Raw genomic sequence first — 13,653 nt, 5'->3', positions numbered from 1 at the left:
TCTTGGTTAACCACTTTTTCTGAACACTGTTTCTTGGGTAAGTTCTCACTTTTTTCATTCATTTTTAATTTTGGTAAGTTTTCATTTTTCACATTCATTTTTATTGCCGTCAAAATCGCCTGACTTGTTTTTAATTCTACTCCTATCGATTCTGTCGCTGCAAACCCAAACATTATTTGGGTTTCTTGTCCCACTTTCGCCTTTGTGCCGTGATCCACATTTTCCTCCTTTTGAGTTTGGGACTTCCGTTCTTGCCCCTGGCACTGAGTATCGACATTTTCCTTTAGGTCTGAGTTTTTCAATTCATATTTTTGGTCTATATTTTCCAAGTTAATTTCTTGGTTAACCAATTTTTGTGAATATTGTTTATTTGGTAAATTCTCACTTTTTTCATTCATTTTCAGTTTTGGTACATTTTCATTCATTTTTAATTTTGGTAAGTTTTCATTTTTTGCATTCATTTTTGATTCTACCAACATTGCCTGGCTTGGTTTTAATTTTACTCCTACTGGTTCCGTCGATGCAAGCTGTTTACGCACATTTTCTCTCTTGTTTGATTGCTGAACTAGACAAACAGCTTCTTGCTTCTTTGATTTGGTGTCCTCTAATTCTTCAGCTTTAGCAACCTTATTCTTCGACATGTTTGTCACAGATAGCTGCTTGGCGTGACCTTCCCCCGTCCTTAAAGCGCAGCTGATGATCAGCGGTTGGCAGGCATCTTCTCTGGGTCTCATTTTTTCCCTGTTTCGTTGTTCTTCTCTTTCTTGTCTCAGGATGCTCTTCTTCTCCTCGTATTCCCTTTCCCGCCTCCTCCTCTCCTCCAGCATCTTCTTCTTTCTCTCCTCCTGAATCCTCTGCTCCTCTTCAATTCTTCTTCTTCGTTCTTCCTCCTTTTGTCGGATCTTAGCTTCCTTCTCTTTCCGCTCCTGCGCTTTCCTTTTCTTATTTTCTATTTGCTCTCTTATGATCGGGCTATATTTTCTGTAAGTTATAAATCCTCTATATATAGCTTGAATTTTGACAGCTGCATTATGCTGCAAATTTAGCAAACGTGTTTTTTCTTTCTCCTGCAGCTCTCTTAATCTTGTTCTTTCCTCTTCCATTTGTAAATGCAAGTTTCTGATACGTTCCTAAAATAAAGTGAAATAAGTAGTAATCAACTAAAATGGATGATTTTATAAGTAGATTAAAAGTAACACAAAACCTAAATATAGAGTCAAATTGCTATAAGGCTCACTGAGAAAAACGGGTCACTTATTTCATAGAAATTATTTTTTAAAATACATAGATTTGGGTCATAATTGGAAGTTGATAATACTCTTTTAAGTTATAAGCCAATAACTTAACAATTAAGGAATTATCTGCAGGTAGAAAGCATTTGAAATCAAAATGACACCAGAAACACAAAGGGAAAAAAGAGAGGCCAAAATATACGGGTCTCAAATTCCTGACATGGATGCTGTAATATTGGAGACCAAAACGTAAGTAAACAGACAAAATAATTCATCAAATTTTAAAAGAAAATTTTGTAAGTAGGGCAAATAAACAAGTAGGAAGAATAAATATTTACAAACTGGGTTAAATCTTCAACATGGAGATAACTTTTATGAAAAAAATATATATAAATATATATTAGAATGATTTTCCATTAAAAAAATCAGGGGGAAAAAGGAATGGTTGGGTGGATGATGGCCTAAGGAAAATTTTTTTTTAAGTTTTTTTTTTTTTTTTTTTCAAAAAAAGATATGAGTTGGGTGGTGGTGGCGCATGCCTTTAATCCCAGCACTTGGGAGGCAGAGCCAGGCAGATCTCTGTGAGTTCCAGGCCAGCCTGGTCTCCAAAGCGAGTTCCAGGAAAGGTGCAAAGCTACACAGAGAAACCCTGTCTTGAAAAAAAAAAAAAAAAAGATATGAAATATATATCAAGAATAAGATTGGTAAACACAAAAATGCTTATATATGACCAGTTGGCATCCAAGAATAAAGATCTGAGAAAAACTAAAGGGCCAAAATTAATATAAATTATTTTTTGTATACAAATACAAATATACAAATTTTTATATACTAATACAAAAACAGCCATAGGAAAAACAGCAAAGTTAATTAACTTTTTATTTTTAGGATATTCTCTTTCAGTGAGCGTTTCTAAGGTTAACAAATTTCTAAGGTTGAAATGAGTTAAATTCCATACCATATATGCAACATTATTATGCTCATCATTTTAAAAAGCATAATAAATAATTTAGTTCAAATGGAGAAAAAATGTATGAATACAAAACAACAAACATATACCTCATGCTCTCTATATTTCTCTTTCCATATTTTCTCTTCTTTATGAAGTTCATCATTCATTTTGTCCTGGTCTTGCTGGATGTAGAATAACATCATAATATTATTATATTCAAATATCAAAAGACATATTCATTATGTCAGATTCTGTCAACACATTTATAAACAATGATTAAATATGAAAATCTCCATGCATGCTCAGTTATTAGTAATGAAAACCCAAGATAGCTAAAATACCCCTAAATGATAAAAAGAACTGGTGAAGGTATCACTAATCATGATCATAATTGTACTACAGACTACAGAGCTATAGTAATAAAAACAGAATGGTAATGGCACAAAATCCAGCATGTTGACCAATGGAATCAAATTGAAGACCAGAACACAAATGTACACACCTATAGATACTTGATTTTTGATTTAAAAAAAAAAGCCAGAAATACATACTGGAAAAAAAGACAGCATTTTCAACATTTCATTGAAACTGGATGGCTGCATGTGGAAGAATGTAAATAAATCCATACTTACCACCCTGTACAAAACTCCACTCCAAATGGATGAAAGACCTCAACATAATGTCAAATATATTGAATATAACAGAAGAGAAAGTGAGGAAGGTCTTGAAGTCATTGGCACAGGAAAAGACTTTCTGAACAGAAGACAGCACAGGAACTAAGAACAACAGTTAATAAATGGGACCTCATGAAACTGTAAAGATTCTGTAAGGCAATGTATGTTGTCATTCAGATGAAGAAGCAGGATACAGGTGGGAAAAGATTTTTAACAACTATTCATCTGGTAGAGAGCTAATGTCTAAAATATGTAAAAGATCTCAAAAACTACATCAAGAAAATAACCCAGTTAAAAAATTGGGAACATATCTAAAGAGAAAATGCCCAAAAGAGGAAATTAAAATGGCTGAGAAGCATTTAAAGAAATGTTCAACATTCATAGTCATCAGGAAAATGTGAATCAAAACTACTTTGAGATTTCATCTTAAGAACAGTCAGAATGGCCATATCAATAAAAGAAATGACAGCCCATGCTGGAAGAATGTGGAGTTAGAGGAACACTCATTCATCACTTTTCAGAGTGCAAACTTGTACAGCCACTATGAAAATCAGTGTGGTGATTTCTTGGGAAGCTAGGAGTTGAACTACCTCAATATCCAGTTATACCACTTTTGGGCACATACCTCAAGGACACTTCATCATACTACAGAGACACACTTGCTCAATTGCTCAACCATGTTCATTGCTTCCCCATACATAAGAGTCAGAAATTGAAAACAGCTTAGATATATGTAAATGGTTGAATAGATTAAAAAATGTGATTCATTTACACAATGGAGTATTAATCACCTGTTATGAAAATTAAATCATGAAATTCACAGGTAAATAGATGGAGCTAGATAAAATCATCATGAGTGAGATGATACCCTAGACCCAGAAAGACATATGCTATGTGTTTGCTTCTGTGTGGATGTTAGTTGTCAAATGTTCAAAAATCAGCCTACAGACTGCAGAACCACATAGATTAGGAACATAGAAAGGGGCTTGGGGGCAGGGATGGATCTCTCTAAGAAGGGGAAATAGAATAGATAATTACTGATGGACAAGGCTGGAGACTTTAATGGAGGATCTAACAGGAGGAGGAAGAGATGAGAGAGGAAATATGAAGAGAGATGTATAAAATTTGGGCCATTTGAGAGGTGGTATGGTAATTAGATAGAACCCATACCTGATGCTGCTTGGGAGGACAAAAATCTGAATCTAGATATGCCAGTGACCTAAAAGAAACCAAACAATACTGTTATGCTAAAGGAACTTAGTAATAAGATGACTCCTAACCACATTCTGCTATGCTCAATTGATCTGTGCCTTGCTCATCCATCACCAGAAAAGCCTACTCCTGAAGAATATGGGCAGTCTTATCAAATTCAGAGTGAGGGACTTTGGAATACTACAATGGATATCTTCATCACATATGCCCACCCCACCTCCCCACCCAGGGCCAAAAAGCTCTGCAAAAAAGGAAGAATGATTATAAGAGAAAGAGGGAATGAAGAACACCAAGAAATTAAGGCCCTCTAAGAACGTATGAACTCACAGGAACTGTGGCAGCATACAGAGGGTCTGCACACATGGGGGTCCTGTAACATGAATCTTAAAAGGTCTTATAATAAAAAACCCAGAACCAGATATTGAGGTGAAGGCTGAAAGATCAGAGAAACAGAACAGCCAGCCACTACTTCTTACCTCTACAAAATCCTCAGTCTAAAGAGAAAGAGTTCCTGTTTCCATGAATCCTCAGACTGAAAAACTATGAGTCCTCACCCCTGAGGGTCTCAGTTGAACTGCTTAGTTCCTGGCTCCTCATGCCTTATATATCATTCTCTACCCAGCCATGTCACTTCCTGGGATTAAAGGCATTAAAGGCATGTGCCACCACTGCCTGACTGTTCCCAGTGTGGCCTTGAACTCACAGAGATCCAGACAGATCTCTGCCTCCCAAATGACAGAATTAAGGGTGTGTGTCACCAGTGTCTGGCCTCTGTATAATCTAGTGGCTGGCTCTGTCCTCTGATTCCCAGATAACTTTATTAGGGTACATAATATATCAGTACAGGGTCCCGGGCCAAAGAGGTGGACACAAGCCCCCATTGCTAACCCAGGAGCTATCTCTAGTTAATAGCTACTTGCAAATAAAAATCAGTTTTCTCCAAGGGAGTCTCATGGAGGAAACAAATAACTCTTAAGGGCAGGTCCCATCCCAAGTAGTAGATGGCCAGCACAATATGAACACAAATGCATCTTTGGAGGTTCTTGGCCTTAAGTCAGGGCTTTTATCATATATTTAATAACTGTACAAAGATACTACTACTAATACTACTACTAATAATAATCTTCCTTTGTATATGTATTATGGCTTCCAGTTTTGGGGATTCCTGTGTGTATGTGATCATGTGTGAGTCACTATGTGTTTCTTGTGCCTTTTCCTTGTCTCTTTTTATTGCTTGTTTGTTTTCTTACTATAATTTGTTTGATTTTGTTTTATCTAATTTTACTTTATTATTCGTTTTATATATCTTCTTATTTTCTAATGAAAATCAGAAAGGGATGGAGCCAGATAGGAAGACAGGTGGAGAGGAACTTGGAGGAGTTGGAGAAGAGGCAATCATAATCAGAAGACATTGTACAGAAAAAAAAATCTATTTTCAATAAAATAAATAAAACTGAGAATGTTTTTGAACATTATATTAGCCATTAGTTCTTTCCACAGGATGTAAACTTGAGGCAACTGGGTAGATGAATTGGAAGACTAAGTAGAGAGAAGGTAAAAGATCAATTAGAAATAATAGCAAATATTCTCAATCACTAGCAAAGCTTGATTATTTCAAAGTGGCAATAAGAAATATGAACACAAAGGTGGACAATATAATTATAAAAAGATGGTAAGCAGAAAAAGAGGAAAGAGTAAAATCTGTTTCACATCAGCTTTTAGTTCATTTAATTGGGAATACTGGAGGACCCCAATGCAGGAAAAACACAATGCATACAGCTTTTGATGCATTTGTGTAGTATGGGGTATCAATAGGAGAGTTATAAACTCAGCTTTATGTTCTTATACAGTCTGTTACTGATCAGTGGTAGCTATGGGTGATGTCAAATAATAAAGTATAAGATGTGATAAAGGAGGAAAGAACAGAAGTTTGGCAGAGTGCCCTGTAACGGCAGACATAAATCTAAGTAGCCATGAATGAAGAGTTGCTAAACCTGTGGGAAGAGAATTAAAACAGTGTGATGCAAAAGTAAGAAAAAGCACACAATCCAAAGACAACTCAGCATTCTACTGGTATAAAATGGCTCAGAGGCCCAATAAGAAGCAAAAATGAAAGTATGAATTTAATATTTAGAGATCACGGATTATCTCTTTCAAGATAGTTTTACTTGAAGGGATCATCATGAAGGAAACATGCCAGGGTAAGGGCCATATGAGAGATGAGGAAGTAGAGATGCTAAAAACTAATTCTTTGTGAACCTCATCTACTTTATGCAGAGTTCAAAATGTAAAAACGTATGACACAATGAAGGTAAGTACATAGCTTTTGTTTTGTTTTTAGGATTAGAGAAAAGTGAACATAATGATAAAAATTATAAAAGGAAATTTAATGGGGCATGCTGGTTGATATTGTTAGCCTGACAAGATCTAGAGTCCTGTAGGAGACAAACGTCTGAGTTATTACGTTAGTGAGAGAATTTCAAGATTGGGTTAACTGAGGTGGACTCATATGCTAAATGTGAGCAGTGCCATTCCACAGAATTGGGTCCTAGATTGAGTAAAAGGTACAAAGCCAGCCTAGCAGCAGCATGTAACTAATCTTTTTTTTTTGGACCACCAGCTCCCAAATAATGACACATAGACTTTTTATTAATTATGAAAGCTTGGCCTTAGTTTAGGCTTGTTCCCAACTAGCTCTTAAAACTTAAATCAACCCATTTATATTATTATATTATATTATGTCCTACCATCTGGCTTGTTACTTCTTCTCAGTACAATATGTCTGACTTTCTCTGCATCTCTCTGGTGAATCCCCTGCCTCTAGATTCTTCCCCTGAGGTCCTGTGGAAAATCTCCTGTCTCAAATTCTTTCCCTGATTTCCTCTCTCTCCCAAGATGTCCTGCCTATCTTCTCCTGCCTCACTATTAGCCATTCAATTATTTATTAAATCAATCAGACTGAGAGGTGGCTCAGAGATTAAGAGCACTGGCTGTTCTTGCAGAGGTCCTGAGTTCAACTCCCAGCAACCACATGGTGGCTCACAACCATCTATAGTAGGATTGATGCCCTCTTCTGGTATAAAGGTGTACACGCAGGCAAAACACTATATACATAATAAACCAATCAGAAGGTGCCTTAAGTGAGGGAGGTTAAGCAGAGAAACATGTTCACAGTGTACAAAAATATTAATCTACACAGTAGCATTCATCTCTCTGGTGAAAGAGGACTCAATGAGACTAGCTGTCTTCTGTTCCTAAAGCCACGGGTTTCTGACCATGCTGGACTATACTCAACAAACTGTATCCAGAATAACCCCCCTTCCTTCTCTAAGTTGCTTTCATCAAGTATTTCATTGTAACTATGACAAAAGCAAATAATCAGTGTATTTCAGCGTTTAGAAAAAAACCTGGGCAAAGTAACTAAGAACAAAGCGAAATGGGGAGTGAACATCTGGCAGAATGGAAAGTCTTTCCTACTGCAAAGAGGAGAGGTAAGGCAAAAAAGGATAAGTGCAGACACTGGGGGATATGGTATGAGAAAACAGATAAAATTTGTAATTGATGTAAAACAATGGGAACAGTTGCTAATAATGAGGTTGCAGGTGCTGAGCAGAGTCCCTGAAAGATCAATGACAGATGTGTCTAGCGAAGGACAAGATATCTAACAAAGTTCAGCCCAGTGCTTGGTTGTGGATCATTGCATCTGCTTCAATCAGTTACTGGATGTAGGTTCTATGATGACAGAGTAGTCACTAATTTGATTATATGGAAAGGTTAGTTCAGATGCCCTCTCCGTTATTTCTAGGAGTCTTAGCTGGTGTCACACTTGTGGATTCCTGGGGATTTCCCTAGCACCAGATTTCTCTCTAACCCCCAATGATTCCCTCTACCAAGATAGCTCCTTCATAGTTGAAGAGATGGAGGAGGAATCACAGGAGCAAGTGAGGTCAAGATCATGATGGGGAAAACCACAGAGACATCTGACCTAAGCTGGTGGGAGCTCATGGACTCTGGCCTGTCAGCTGGGGAACATGCATGGGACTGAACTAGGCCCTATGAATGTGGATGACAGTTATGTGGCTAGATCTGTTTGGGGAGCCCCTGGCAGTGGAACCAGGACTTACCTTGGATGCACAAAATGGATTTTTGGAACACATTCCCTTGAGTGGGATACCTTGCTCAGCCTTGACACAGAGGGGAGGGGCTTGGTCCTGCCTCAATTTAGTATGCCAGACTTTGTTGACTCCCCAAGGGAGGCCTTATCCTCTCTGAGGAGTGGATTAGGGGTGAAATTGCAGGAGGTGAAGTGGTAGGAGAAGTGGAGGGAGGACGAACTGAGATTGGTATGTAAAATGAAAAAAAGCATTTTTAAAAATTAGAAAAAGAAATCTAACAAAGGATGCAACAAAGTACTACTGGGAAAACAGTAAATTCTGTATTTCGAATCCATTATAATAATGTTGAAAAGTCCAGCCCAAAAGCTTCCAATCTCCAACGAATAGTAAAGTGCACATTTAGGAATTCATTAGCTCTACGAATGACTTATTTTCTTGAAATTTTGTGAAAAAATAAGTCTCAGTTTTAAAAATTAATTACAATCATGGACAACAGAGACTAGTATCACTTAAACATGTACCTGACTATTTGATCTTCCAGTGGTAAGAAAAAGAACAAAAAGCTTAATAGGATTTGATAATCAAGTATCCCTTAAAAATGAAAACACCACTACTCAAGTTAATGAAGTTATTCAGCATAAGCCAGTAAACATTTCTCCAATTAGCTCTATGTAGAGCATTCAAAACCCCTGAATTCTGGATAATACAGAAACCATACTTAGTGAAAGATAAAATTTGATCTTGCCTCTTTACAGGCATGCAATCCAAATCCCAAAGTCTGTAAATTTACCGATAAGCTGTTACTATGTTTTGACTGTACAGATCTCAACACACCCAACAATTAAAAAGCAACCTGAATAATCCACAGTGAATAAACTTACCTTAAATTAGGGGCAGAACAGAGAATGCCATCTACATTTCTGAACTACTTTAAGTTAATATATCTTATATAATGTGTCATATGTCAGACATTACAAAGAATACATTATATAATCAAAGGAACAGTCTTTTCCTATGATTCAAAAGGCATGAAAAAGTCATATTATGATGCAAATTTCAGATTATGTGGGATATTCCTTGAAATTCTATAAACCCCAGAGGCCTCCAAGATCAAAAGTTCACATCTGAAATTTTAATGGAATTCATGCAAGCTAATCAGTGCATTAAACACTCATCCTAAGATCAGGCATTTTCTCATCAAAAGTGATTAAAAGCCACAGAGTAAGTTCCTCCATTTATATCCCAGTCCAGACATCAGCACCTTTCAGATATAGCTACACTCTTAGGAAGAGTAGAAAAATTCCATACCTTCTGAAGGTTTTCTAATTTTTCCTTCTCAGCTTCAAACTGTTTTATCCAGCAATGTCTCTTCTCGTCATCTTCTTGAAATTTCTGTTTTTCTAGATCACTCTGAGCTTCCAGAGTTTCTTTATCTTCATCTTCCAGTTCTTTTTGCTTGTCCTGCCAAGCTTCAAAAGACTTTCTACATCTTTCTTCTACTTCAAAGTATCCAAAACTCAAATCCGCATCATCTGTATTCATTCAGAGGAACAAAAGTATTATGCTTGAGATAAATCTATCATACTGATCTATTTTACTACATAAACATACTACAAAAGCATATTACCGAAGCAAAAGGATATACATTTTCAAATGTAAATGGATGTCATCAGCCACACACCTTTGGACATGCGCAATCTCGAGTCATTATACATGGAAATCCCATTACTGTCAATAAGGAACTCAAATAACTTTCCTCAAAATATTCCCTAAAATTTAAAATAATACTGCATGGACGTGCATCTGTGCATTTGGAGGTAAGTGACACAGTTAAGAGATATTGTTCAGTGTTGTTTTGTTTACTGGTCTTTCGTGTTTCCATATGAATGTTAAGATTTTTTTTAAGTTTCTTTGGAGAAAAATATTGAAATTTTGATGGGGATTACAATGAATCTGTTGATTGATTATGGCCATTTTCATAATATTAATATTACCTACTATATACATGCGAGATCTTTCTATTTTTTTGGTGTCTTCTTCAATTTCTTTCTTCAGTGTTTTATTTTATTTTATTTTTAGGATTTAATACATGTATTTAAACTTGTCTTTGTATGATATGCTGGCTAAAGTCATCTGAGAGGAGGAAATATTGAGAAAATACCCCCATAAGATCAGGCTGTGGGCAAGGCTGTAGGGCATTTTTAGATTAGTGATGGATATGGGGGGTCCATCCCATTTTGAGTGAGGCCACCCTTTTAGCTGGTAGTTCTGGGTTCTTAAGAAAGCATGCTGAGGAAGGCATGGAAAAGTAAGCCAGTAAGCAGCATAGCTCTGTAGCCTCTGCTTCAGCTCCAGCCTCCTGCCCGGTCCGAGTTCCTGTCTTGACTTCTTTTAGTGATGAACAGTAATTAGGAAGCATGAGCCAAATAAACCCTTTCCTGCCCAACTTGTTTGTGGTCATGGTGTTTTATCATAACAATAGGAACCTTAACTAAGACATATGGTGAATGGGATTGCTTCCCTCATTTCTTGCTTAGTCTATCTGTCTTAGTATCTGGGAAGGATGTTGACTTGAGTATGTTAATTCATAACCTGACACTTTGCTGAATATGTTTGTCATCTCTAGAAGATTTCTGGTGTAGTCTTTGGGGCCTCTCATGTATAGAATCATGTATTCTGCAAGAAGAGATATATTGACTTATTCCTTTCTCACTTATGTTCCTTTTATTTTCTTCATTTGTTTTATTGATCTAGCTAGGACTTTGAGAACTCCATTGAAAATGGGTAATGACCAGTGATACTTTGACTTGTTATGATCTTAATGGGAATGTCTCAAATTTGTCTCCACTTAACATGATGATGGCTATCACTTTGTCATAGCAGCCTTTATTATATTCAGACAAATTCCTTCTATCCCTAGTCTCAATAGAGTATTTATTATGAAGGGATGTTGGAGTTTTTCAAAGATCCTTTCAGCATCGATGGAAAAGATGATGGGATTTCTGTCCTTTTCACTTTATACTGAATTATGTATATTGATTTACATGTGTTGAACCATTGCTGCCTCCCCGGAATAAAGCCAACATGTTGGTGAATGTCTTAAAAACTAACTAAAAATTGTATATCACTTCCATCCCCTCCCATCTCACTTCATGTCTTTTTGGTGTGTTCCTGAATTCAGTGTACAAGAATGTTATTGAGGAATAATGACTTTAAGTTTTTAAAATTTTTGTAATTGCGTATTTACAAGTGCCACAAAGAAAAATTTTCAATGCATTTTGATATAATATAAAATGCACTATGATGTAATATAAAAATTTTCAAACATATAACTGGGAATATCGCCCACCTGATAAAATACATTCATCCATGGGTGTGTCAGAAATAACAGGCTCAGGAACAGAATCAGATCTGGCAGAATGAGTTAGACTTCTCATAAATTCTTCCTTTTCTATTACAGATAATATCTTGGAGGTCAAAATAGTATCTTCAGTATTTCATTATTAAAGAAACCCCAAATAGGATAAAACTATGGTTTTAATAATGTCTAAATAAACATACTGAGAATTTGATTTACTGTAAACCCTTTCAAATACATTAATTATTTTCTTTATAAATGTATTCTGTTCTCTTAAAGTTTTACAAACTAAGTCATCAATATTAATCTATAATAGTAAGATATATGCTTAATAATCACTTCAAAATATGTCTACCTTGCTTCCTGATGAATTTCTATATTATTTATAGTGATTGTTCATGTACATAGGTCATTAATATAGTCAGTATAATACAAAGCTAACTATTATCTTCTTAAACCTGAATTACGCACATAGCTTTGACAAAGTATTACATAACTATATATTCAATGTAGTTTAAAATATACATGACATCTTCAATAAAGTACCAAAATTCAAAATTAGTATTTCAAATCTGAATGTTAATAAAAAAGGATAAAAACGAAACAAAATATTTTTAAAGCTATGCTCTGACTCTTACAAAGTAGGAACAGAACTAGATAAAATAGATCATTATTGTAACTGAACCTAAGAAATCTTTCAAAGACATTCTTCAAAATACACAGGAGGTTTCAGCCTCTAAAATGCTAGACTTTACTGTGATTTTTTTCCAGGAATTTTCTCCTGTGTTATTTTCCAAAAGTAATACAAAATCTTCTACTCTTGAAGATTCTCTAAAGTATTTAGAGTACTCCTGTGAAAGCACTTCTTTCATAAGAAAAACAATAAGCACTGTAATATATTCATTTTTGCTCCAAGAAATACAAAATGCAAAATTATTTTACTGTTCTGTGTACATGAACATTTAATTCCCAAATACTTATGGTTCAAATCACTATTTTAATGACTGAAATTTGTGTAGTTTTATATAATATGCCAGAAGATACCAGGAAACCAAATACAATTTGCTTAAAATCATCAAACTGAAGTTGATAAGCTAACTTCCTATGTACAAAAAAAGAACAAATTCCCTAACTGCAATGTGAGTACTTTCATTCAGATGTTCAATGTATACCTTCATTAACTGCTCAGAATTTGCTTTTGATTCGGCTGCTGATCCAGTCCTCAAATGCATATGATTGTTAGAAACTGTACCATAACTACAACCTAGAAAAAGGGAAAGTAACTGTAATTTCAAATATTAGAGTATATGTCAAAACCTCAACCCTTTTCATTACCATTTTATCTTAATTTCTACCAACATACTCGATCAGTAACAGTAACTTTATAGAACAGAAAATAAGTATTAAAATGTTGCAAGAAAATTATCATTATTTATAAAATAAAAGTAAACTTCTAAAGCACGCTATCTAGTTATCAATTTTCATATCCTAGAATGAGTTTAATTTTTTATGCATATAGAATAATTTTTGCTTGGTAATACAATACTGTGTGACTCAATTCCTGAAGAGATAAGAATGAGCAAATTTCTACTCACCCCAGATAGGGAACTGACCATACACCAAAAAGAATCTACCAAAGTTGAACTTGGTAAGCTTGTTAAACTTGGTAAAAGATAATTGGGTTTACTTGTATGAATATGAGTAAGGGGTTTCATACAGGAAGAAGATCGATGCAAAGACAGCTCCATCAACATAGTTCACACCCCATCACTGACCACCAACACAGTTCACACCAGCATCACTGACCACCAACACAGTTCACACCACCATCACTAACCACCAACAAAGTTCACACCACCATCACTGACCACCAACACAGTTCACACCACCATCACTGACCACCAACAGAGTTCACACCACCATCACTGACCACCAACACAGCTCACACCACCATCACTGACCACCAACACAGTTCACAAGACAATCACTGACCACCAACACAGTTCACACCACCATCACTGACCACCAACACAGTTCACACCACCATCACTGACCACCAACACAGTTCACACCAGCATCACTAATAGGTTAAGAGAGCTGGAATCCTGAA

The 13,653-nt window shown here is 35.8% G+C and overlaps 1 protein-coding gene across 1 annotated transcript in view; it reads right to left on the bottom strand.

Annotated features, from left to right (window-relative positions):
• The window catches only part of Lrriq1 (leucine rich repeats and IQ motif containing 1), a 164,479-nt gene that overhangs the window by 143,673 nt on the left and 7,153 nt on the right, over positions 1-13,653 (bottom strand). The window contains 5 exon segments of the mRNA XM_059245811.1: positions 483-1,130; positions 2,292-2,366; positions 9,494-9,717; positions 11,535-11,652; positions 12,716-12,807. Coding sequence (XP_059101794.1) covers positions 483-1,130; positions 2,292-2,366; positions 9,494-9,717; positions 11,535-11,652; positions 12,716-12,807 — 1,157 coding nt within the window.

This window comes from Peromyscus eremicus, chromosome 18 (genome assembly GCF_949786415.1).
Source record: "Peromyscus eremicus chromosome 18, PerEre_H2_v1, whole genome shotgun sequence".
Lineage (NCBI taxonomy): Eukaryota > Metazoa > Chordata > Mammalia > Rodentia > Cricetidae > Peromyscus > Peromyscus eremicus.
The sequence above is the reverse complement of the archived record's forward strand: the minus strand, read 5'-3'. Positions and strand labels throughout refer to the sequence as shown.